Raw genomic sequence first — 10,502 nt, 5'->3', positions numbered from 1 at the left:
GCGTTAGTTGTTGTAAGACAATCAACACCCTAAGATTTGGGTCTCTGAAAAGAGTCCTTCAAAACTTGGCATGGAAGGTTCTTTGGTTATTCAATATATATATATGTTAAAAAAAATCTCCACAATTATTTGAAAGACAATACAAATTAAAAAGAAAGGAATTGGAATGATGAGAATATTCGTTTTAACCCTTTTTTCGTCTTTTTCTTTTTCAGTTTTGGAAAGTATTTTGTAATGGGGTTCTTCATGGCTTGGGCAACATCTTAGCGGATTGTTTTCCTCCAAATATTTTTGTTTTTTTTTCCTAAGCTCGTATTTACCATAAGTTGTTCCCCAATTTTAAGGGGCAGAGCCTATATTGGCTCTGCCTGTGGATACCGGGATTGTTTTTGAAGTTTTCAAGCAAAACAGCTTCTCCATAATAGCCACACAAGAATGGAAGAGAGAGCCAGACGCTCATACAAACAGACCATTTGCATTGAATCAAACTTTAGCATCCATTTGACAACAAACTGGTATTCAACATAAATCTTACAATTGTGTCTCCAAGAGTTCTAAATACATGTTTTGTCAGTATAAGTATGATTTAACTACGAAACTTGCATAGCTCTTACTCTCGCAGTCAATTCTCTAACTTGGTTCCTCAGACGTTCAGGATTGCAGAAGAAATCAACAAAAACCCGCCTCTGAAGCCCCACTTCCTGTGAATGATGTTTTACAATCTGTTCCAAAAAGAAATTCAGATGAGAGCTTGTATATGCAATGGTAGAATCCAACTTCAATAACCAACAACAATGACCGCAATTATTAGGCCGTATGCCCTTTTTTATCTTTTCAAAATTCAACAAGTCACCCTACTAATTGGTTTGCTCCCATGCAGGAGCAAGCCGTTTCTTTTATTGAGAGGTTTTCTATCTAAACAATATCACCAATTATCTTTCATTTTGGTGTTAAAATCAACCTAAACAAAGAAAAATGCATCAAAAGGCGAAAAATGCAAGAATGAAGAAAAAATTTCCTCACCAAAATAGGCTTAAATGCAAACTATATTATTCAAAGAAAATATGAGGCCTATTTAATTTTCAGAGTGTAGGCACCAAACAATATATTTGCCCTTCCAGGACAGATAGCATTGAGGACATAAACAAAATACTAGAGATGAAATTCGTTGTATGATGTTTTGGCCTAAAAACCAATCAGACAATGGCATAAACGGGTGGCAGAGAAAAATTAAGCACTAGGCATCATAAAAAATGGCACCATGCACCATGTTCTTAAACGGACCATGTAGAAGCCACCTTCCAATGCTAAGAAAGAATTTCACCAACAAGATGAGATAGTAAAAATTTCAACTCAAATTACCTCATTCTTTTTACAATGCTCGAGTGTCACTTCTTCAACTGCAGCAGAGAGTTTTGCATTGACCTTTTCCATTTCATCTAACTCTTTCATTAGTGGCTGTAGGGAGAGAAATTTTGTACGATCAAGCACAATTAGTTGAAAACAAAAATCTCTCTATCAGGAGACAGTAGTAAGGACACAATTGTGGCAGTGGCTTGGTTAAAAATGCAAGACTATTAACATGGCTGCCATATCATATCTGATGCTATATGCATTTCCTTTTTTTAATGTTTGAGTGTGTGGATGACTCATTTGAATAATGAACAAATTTCCAAAGGGAAAAAAAATCTATCACTAGAAAATTCAAACCAAAGTCAAGGAAGTATATGATTTTGAATAAAGGAACATTTGTTGAAACTCCTCTTTTGCCACAGAGTGACCCTACCTTTCGATTTCCCTCCAGAAACCAATCAACTCCTAACCCCTAGCTTCCTAATGAAATCCTAACTCTTCCTTACAATGTAATAATCATACAACGATCCAAGTGAATCTCTGCCTCACACTAGAAATTAGCACTGATGAGTCTCCCTTCACCATGCAGCCCTAGAAACTCCTCCAAATTGCTTCCCCAACATTAATGATGATATGGCCCTTCTACTGATTTTGACGATTGGATCTATCTTCCGCTGCATTTCCATCTCTAGGAGCATGCCTTGTACATTTCACAAAATCAAAGACATTGTGCATTGTGTCTTGACAAATTAGTCCATCCTAAGATAATAGCATCAGATATATATTTGTTGTATCTATAATAATCAAGAATTTTTAATTCAACTTGTCTCTGGAGAATGATCCAAAGATGTCTGTTCCATCAAGCTTAAAAGCTGGAGCAAGAGATGGTTATAAACTAAGTTGCTAACCAATCAGCAATTTTGAACGAGTTAAATGAATGAACACAAACACCAGCCAATTCCAAATTGCTTGTCCAACAAACACAAGGGCATGCCTTGTATTTTTCATAAGATCAAGGGCATCTATGCATTGTATCTTGTTAGAATCACTCAAAGGGTCCATTAGGAGAGGAGAATTACTCACATATTCAGCATCTAACTATACTAACAATGAAAACTCTAGTAGAAAGCAAGAGTCAACTTGTCTATGAAGAATGCCTTCCATTTCAAGCTTAAAACCTTGAGCTAGAGAGAGCTATGAAGTTTTCAAGTTTGAAACTTGAAACAGCCTTTTATCTTGTTAGTGATTAGTTTAATATCTTAAAAGTTTTAGTTCAGAGAATCACTTGAATTTCAGCTGCTTTTCTTTTATTTCCCACCATCAATGACACTGATAGTGCAGTCCTGTAAATGCACTTCTATTACTAACATAGCAAGGACTATAAATGGAAGTTGGAAATTTCACATTTTGAATTTGTATAACAAATATAGGCCGTGAGATGTAATGGAAAATCATATACCCGAGCTGTCAGTATTGGTTGTGCAGTTGTTGATGATGCGAATAGCAGTTGCTGTAAACTTTGGATAAGAGTGCACCTAACAGATGACCAAACAGAAAAGCAAAAAATATCAGAAGCTTACAAAAAATTAAAAGTCTTTGCTCAGTATTACTACTAATTTTTTTCTAAAATATATAACTAAACATTTGTTTAAATCTATATGCATATGATACTAATTATTTACAGAGACAGAAGTGATGACCCCTGGGAAATAATAGTAACATCCATACTACAATTCTACAAGTATGTACTAAAATTTTTGTAAGTTCATAACCTATAATTATCGATATTGATACAAAATAAAGACAATTAGAAAACATAGTGCTTGTTGCTGTGACAGCGATACTTACCTAAACATGACATACAGAAAACATGATAAGCAGATACAAAGTCAAGTAACCACAAGAAGCCAAGGTGTCAAGATTGGCGGTCAATTTGAGGAACACAAAACATGAAGGAACTCTGTATCTTTCATGTTTTTATGATATTTTCTAAAGTTTATAAGAAATATAAATATAAAAGGTTCTATCATTTTAGCAGCTGGCAGAAAGAATAACTAGAGATTATGTTGCATCACCCAACAAATTGAAGCATATCAGAAACACTAGTTGTCAGCTAAAATGTGTATCAGAATCCATATTGTAAGACACAGGTATCAGAATATATCATACTTGAAACTGGTTAGGTAAGGCAAATCTAATACCAGAATAGAAGAAAGAATCTGATTTAGCAGGGACAAAAAAAATGAAATAATAACTTACAGTTCATTGATACATCTATTTCTGTCCTCTGGAAGGGAATTTTCCAGGTCAGACTGAAGGGTCATCAAGTCTGAATGAAGGCCAGATATCTGCTGAACAATTCCTGGTGCTGATACATATGTTGATAATCCAGCTTGAGCATCTAAAAGAGTGGTAACAAGTGTAAGCAACAAACTGAATAATGGAGATTAATTCAAAAAGAAAATGTGGCTAGTATTTGAATGGATAAAACTGGTTATTAAATGAAAAACCAGTAGAATCATTACTTGAATGAATGCTTAAAAGGTCTCTAACACCATGTAGAAAAGTATCCCGATCATCCACCGCGCCTTGTTCTTGTACATCTGATGCAGATTGAATCAGTGCTAGGCAACGGCCCTATGATGATAATAATATGTCAAACATAAATTCAGGTAAAATCAAGGTTGCTAAGGCAATATGAAGCATAGTCTACTTAGAGGAAAATCTATAATCAAGTATGATAAATATAACATCCAAAGCAAGGACAGTGAATGACAGCTACCAAGATAATCAGACCCCATTCTTTTTCCTTCTGCCCAAAATTTGTTCATGTATGGAGAGAACCAGAAGGTCCCATCCAAGAGATCTCTTAGATCCAAAACCATGACCAGGAAATAATAAAATGTAATACTACAGCTTCCTCTTATCTGATTTGCAAAAAATAGGCAGACTGCCTAAAAATCAGTGTTTTTTTCTCTTTTTTTTTTTTTTTCCTAATTCTTCATCTTTTTTCCTTTTTCTTTTTTTCCCCCTTTTTTAATATTGCTTTTTAACCAGGATGCCTCCATATGGTGCCCAAAATATCTTAAGCCTTGGCCTGCATCTACACCACAGAGCCTGATATTTCTTTGGTTATACTAATATTTCAAAGCTTGCCTGCCTGTAGGGGTAGACAAACAAACATAACCAAGTGAGGAAAAAAAGGAAAGAAAGAAAATGATACAACAGATAAACTGCCTCTATGAACCAGAGCTCCATACCATGTTCAATCACCAGATGGGCTAAAAGGTTATATATTACAGGATGGACAGCAATGCATATCAAACAAACAGTTATTACATATGAACATTATAGCTTAACCCAAGCTATAGATTTTGCATGCTCCATAACATAATATATAGGAAATCAGACTGAGATCATTGGTGCACAAGCATGTTCTAGAGCAACAAGTAATGATAATTGCTAGACTAATCTAACCAAATCTTAATGAGAAAAGGCAAGAATGTTCAATATAGAGGTTACTGTCAGTTTAGATAGGTGGTGAAGCCAAGGGAACTGGTTACACTGGTTGATCCCCCCACCACAAATTTTCCCAAAAGCAAATCAATGTATCATTACTAACAGTCAAACAATGGTGTGCTGGATGCTCCTCCCTCTCTTCAATATTACATGGATCTCTTTATTGTAACATGGAATCAAAGCTGGAACCTATCCCCATCCTAACCTTTGCCACTTGAGCTGGAAGATTAAAAGCATTATATGCAACTCATAATTGCTCTTAATTACCAGGTAACATTAGGAATCATGCTCCCTAGGAAATCACTGTAAGGCAACAACTATTTACTAATTAAGCCTCTATTGCTAACTGTAATCCCCTAAAACCTAATGACCCCCTAAAGGACTAGAAACCTGACTGTGTCCAATCATATAGTTTCTCCTACCCTCTACAAAGAGAGTAAGAAATCCCACTAAATTTTCTCAATTTTGGAACTTACAAATATCGTGATTTTGAAGATTGGAAAGAAGTATGTCAGAATTTGTATCAAACAAGCCTGAACAAAGTGAACCTACCAGTTAAGGACAAATAAACTCCATTCCCCACATCAAGTCATCTGGAAAATTTTATCCACAACCAAGTCCTACAAATCAGTAGCCTTAGGATTGCCTTCAAGGGGGATGCCTAGATATGTCATCAGTCATCTGCATGTCTGAAATCACACAACAGAAGCCAGCCAGTGCAGATTATTATGATCAATGATGATCCAGCTGAACTGCTGTTGAAATTACTTAGCAGAAGCCAATTCTTGCATTATTGGAAGGACTTAGAAAAGCCAAACCTTTAGGTGTCCCAACCATATTGGTAGAGAGGGATTCAACAGCAGTTCTTTCTTGAGAAGCTAAGGGTAGGAAAAAGCCCTAGAGATATGATCATTGGCTATGGAGGATAGCACCCATCTCAATGAGGTAGGTTGTTTGTCTTCTTGGAAGTCTAATTCAGAGGGAGGAGCTTTAGCCCTTCATTCCTTCTTCAGGGATTTCCCACTCCCATGATATTTTCAGACTGTGCTTCAATTAGGGGCCCTATGGTGGTGGATATGGTGTTGATCTTTACCTTTTATCTTCTCCTGGGTATATTTTCTCTCTTCCATATATGCTATTCCTCTTGCTTTGAACACACACATAAAAGCAGTTGTTCTTCAGTAATACATGGTAGAAAGCAAAAAAAAAAAAGCGCAGAACATGAAAAAATTATCAACACAACCAAGTGATCACATACCACACGGCCTTTGGTTGCAGAGAGGTAACCTTGCAGCTCTAACTCAATAACTTTAAGCAATGAATATGCTCCAAGCATGGTCTTCTTTTCCAGCTGACAAGCTATCTTTAGAAATTGATGCCTTGCAAGCTGGTTAATCAGATGATTTATGAACTGCCAAAAGGAATTAAGAAAATGAACTTCATGATATAAATGACTGCAGCTTCAAAGTACCAAGTTGGTAGTATCAGCACAATAGAAGATGATATTTGTTAGACATTAGAAACAAACTATAGCCCTGACAGTTCCAGCCCAATCACCACATTATCTTCACCTTAAAATTTGCATAAAGAATCCAAGTTCCAATTATTTGAAAAGAGTATTTGTAAGTGATATTCATGAGTAAATATATAACAAATTCAGGTTCCAGTTGAATTTGGGAAACAAGAAACTGACCTAATTACAAATAAGTTGGGCTCAGGTTGGTTTCCCAGGTTAAACTTGAATGTGATTCTTTCATTCCTTTTCTTTCTTTTTTTTTTTTTCAAACTTTAAATATTTTTTATTTATTTCAGGCTTTCAAACTAATTTCTTAACATGTTCAAGAAGCCAATATTTCAAGGTGACCCTCTAGGGTTTCACCAACTTCTATGAAGAATCACTATGTTCTGTCTGAGAAAAACTAGTCATTCAGAATGCTTGATGAATTTTATATCCCTTTTTTATTTTGATTTGAGAGGGGGACAAAGACCCAACTACAAAGTCAGGGGTTAATGGCACCATAGTTATATCATTTCTGAAGCACTCCTTGATTTCCTTAGGAGGGTTTTGGATAATGGTGAGTCCTAATGTCTAGTCATGACTGCAATGTGGAACCAGTTAACAGAAGTATCTCTCCATAAATACAGAGAATTTTGCACTCATGGTTAGGTGGATTTCTACTGGCCACAATCAAGGTTTTATGAGGGTTCATGATTCAGGATTCCTTTTGAATCAATAGGATGATTCTGGCAGTCCAATTCCACCATGATTTTTTCTGTAATCCTTGTGCCACACAAGCATTGAGCTTGGGTATACTACCCAGAAGTCAGTTTCAGAAAAGCATTTGTTAATCTTTTAAATAATTTTGCTAGGCTGCTAGTTTAATTCTATTCTGGACACTAAATAATAGCATTTTCAAAAAACTTCCTTTCTTTCCACAGGCAAACAACTGCAAAAGGCAAATATGAGATCCCGCAATGAGCCTAGGGCTCACCTAGGCCTGAAATCCTTAACCTGCAGTCACAACTGAAAACTAAGAATTTCCTAGCCAAAAAGAACTATTCTTGAAAAAATTCTTCAATAAATATAGTTTTTGCATTAATCAATATCATTCTAAAGTACAAATATTATAAATGTTCCAAAAATGACAATATAAAGAAGAGATCCCTACCGTCTTCTGTCGATTAATATAGTACTCTTGTCGCATGACCTTTAAATCATAATCACCTACAAGTTCAGAAATGGAAATCATAATAACTCAATTACAAAAACCTCTAATTGAAAATTTACAATAACACACTAAAAAATGTAAATTGAAATCACAATAACCCAAAAAAATAATCAAATAAAAAATTAACTTGCTTCTTTCACTTTTTTAACAGGCAAAGCATGTTCATTACCTTGCAAAATATACGTGTCTTGAAGCTGAGCCAGCTCCCAACAAAGGCTGGGAATAGTCTGGGGAAAAGAAATAAAAAAGAGAGCATAAAAATATTGACAGTGAAATGATCATCAAGCAAAAACCTAAACAAAACCGGTAATGGTCCAACATCAGAGCAACAGGACCTTTTGGAAATTTTAAAAAATGATTAAATCATTTTTGATAACTGCCCTAAAATAGCTTATGTTTCAATTATTTGCACCCAAACAACAATCAACAGTTAGAACATGTTTCAAACAATTTAGTGCATTCGAATATAGCACCTTCAAAATTATAGACATTTCAATTATGAGGCTCTGGTTATGCGTTTATCTCTATTGTTTATTACCATAGGTCAGTGATTTCATGATGTCTTAACAAGTTCATTAGTAAGAGTCATCAAAACATGCAAGCAAACTGCAAGTGCATGATATCCAGATGCCAGCTCAATATTGGGATGGTTGCTTGTAAGTTATATCCAGCAACTTTAATGAGGGTTACTAACTTACCGTAACAATTTTTAAATATAAATAAAAGCATAATAAAACTTCACAACTCATTAATTACTATGACTAACTTATCCTTCAAAAATTGAGTGAGTACTAAACCTTTCACAAAGCTGAAAATTGTAACCTAATATTCTAGAAAATTTGGGTTCTATATGCTATAGATATTTCTCAAAATATTTCTTTGCTATATGTTGTTTGTATATAATGCACCTCTACTTGGTGTGACCTTTTGTGCTTGATGATGGTGACCTTTATTTGGTGATCTATGACTCTTCCTAAACTCACATCTAAAATGTAAGTATGAATCATGCCATAAACATTGTTCAAGATATCCCAATTTATGGTAACAGATCCCATTTTTGAGAAGTATAATCCAATCTCTCTAAAAACCAGTAGATTGGCAAGATACTTGCCATATAAAAAGTGATACTATAACCATAAATTTTGTTTTAATTTAATTATTACATATAATGAATATTCTAAAGGAAAAATACAGCAGTTATTCATGACTATATTGCCAATGATTTAGAAGAATATGACCCTACATAGCACTAAATGGTCATGTCACCAACCTCAACTAGTGCTCGATGAGTTGTATTTTGATGACTGTAATATGAACCAGTACATCAGACCAAACAGAGGAAGCAAAATAGCTACCATGTGGAATGCCTTTGTTTAGCAGCTTGGATTGAAATGATAAGTACATCAGACCAAGCACAGGTAGCAAAATAGTTACCATGTTGAATGTCTATATTTTTGCAGCTTGGATAGAAATGCTTTTCAAGCTGACTTGAAACTCTACAGGGCTATGACACATTATATTACTCCCATCTGTTGCACTAAAATAGTTTGCATGTTTGCAACAATATGAAGATACTACTCAAATGATAATGCAAGATACATGATGAATTATACATGATTTTGATTACAAGAACTAACTTGATTTGTTGAATCCATAAGATCAGGTTGTGATGCTTTTTATTTTGTTGAAAACATGTTGTGATGATCCGACTCCTTGAAATGTAAACATGATTGCTGTGATGTTTCACTTAAAAATGCATGCCCATGATTTCTTCAGAAGTACAGAAGAGACCGGGGGTGGGTGATGGGGGACAAAATAATGTCTCTTAAGATAAGAGAGGTACTAACCAAATACTATTATCTATCTACAACAACCTCTTCCCTACATGGCGCTTGTGAAAAATGCACATTGCTAGAAGCTAGAGCAGCACCAAAATGGGTCCAAAGATATAGGGAGGCAGCTTAGAGAAAATTTAGAACTTGATACACATACAAACCTCTGATAACAATTTCTCCTCTTTGTGATAAAGATTTGATAATTCTCCCACCAATTCAGAATGCTTTCTCCTGAACATTAGCCAATACAATCAACATAAAAATATGTATTCAATAGCCAAAACATAGAAAATATTTTGCAAATGTAAGAGCCTCAATAACATCGATACATTTTGCCTCATTACCATTTTATTCTTAGGAGATGGGATCAATGGCGAACCTGTGAGATTTAGGGCCTTACTGGACCAGTTTTTTACTTTACGAGTTGTGTGCTGATTTCTTGAGCTTGGTGTGGCTAAAATATGGTTAAACATTGGTATATCATTCAGGTTTTAAGATCTATGAAATCACTACTGGGCTCACACAACTTCCATCATCTAAGGCTAGGTTGCTTCAACAGGTTATGTAGTTAAGCATTTCCCAAATATGTATAAGGAGATACATTTCCGTTAAGTTGTCACCAATTTGACATAATTATCATGTGAAACCTTTGATGTCTTGGAGGACTAGATAGGAAAATCAGGAAACAGAAAAGACTAGGCAGCTATTTTATCTCTCCAGTTCTCTAGTGTTCAGAACCTTTTCTTTGGCTTTGTAGTGTCCATGTATCTTTTCTTTCTGAATAACTTTGCATCCTTCTTATAAATCTTTTTATTGCTTAATACATTTTATAAAGATGAAATATAAATAAATAAATAATAAGTGAGATATGTTCAATCTCGAATGATGAAACAATATGCTAAACTTTCTATTGGATAATTGTCAGGATTTGTTATTTTTTCCTTTTCTGAGTAGTTGGATGGGTTGACTAATTCCTGATTTCTAGGAACTTAAAAAAGGAGATAATTTTGTAATCTTTGTTAGGTGCTGATTTATAGGTGTGATAGACCAGTTTGTTAGTTTTATA

General features: G+C 34.8%; 1 protein-coding gene across 2 annotated transcripts in view; it reads right to left on the bottom strand.

Moving 5' to 3' along the window:
- Nucleotides 1-438: 438 nt before the first annotated feature.
- LOC117918342 (AUGMIN subunit 3-like) overlaps nucleotides 439-10,502 on the bottom strand; it is a 42,100-nt gene continuing 32,036 nt past the window's right edge. For both annotated transcript variants that reach the window (XM_034834913.1, XM_034834914.1), the window contains exons 10-18: nucleotides 9,598-9,667; nucleotides 7,771-7,828; nucleotides 7,542-7,597; nucleotides 6,131-6,283; nucleotides 3,879-3,990; nucleotides 3,613-3,754; nucleotides 2,813-2,888; nucleotides 1,363-1,458; nucleotides 439-722 (exon numbers count right to left, since the gene is read on the bottom strand). In XM_034834913.1, the coding sequence (XP_034690804.1) occupies nucleotides 591-722; nucleotides 1,363-1,458; nucleotides 2,813-2,888; nucleotides 3,613-3,754; nucleotides 3,879-3,990; nucleotides 6,131-6,283; nucleotides 7,542-7,597; nucleotides 7,771-7,828; nucleotides 9,598-9,667 (895 nt within the window). In that variant the 3' untranslated portion in view covers nucleotides 439-590. The remainder of the gene's footprint in view (nucleotides 723-1,362; nucleotides 1,459-2,812; nucleotides 2,889-3,612; nucleotides 3,755-3,878; nucleotides 3,991-6,130; nucleotides 6,284-7,541; nucleotides 7,598-7,770; nucleotides 7,829-9,597; nucleotides 9,668-10,502) is intronic.

This window comes from Vitis riparia, chromosome 7 (assembly GCF_004353265.1).
Source record: "Vitis riparia cultivar Riparia Gloire de Montpellier isolate 1030 chromosome 7, EGFV_Vit.rip_1.0, whole genome shotgun sequence".
Lineage (NCBI taxonomy): Eukaryota > Viridiplantae > Streptophyta > Magnoliopsida > Vitales > Vitaceae > Vitis > Vitis riparia.
The sequence above is the reverse complement of the archived record's forward strand: the minus strand, read 5'-3'. Positions and strand labels throughout refer to the sequence as shown.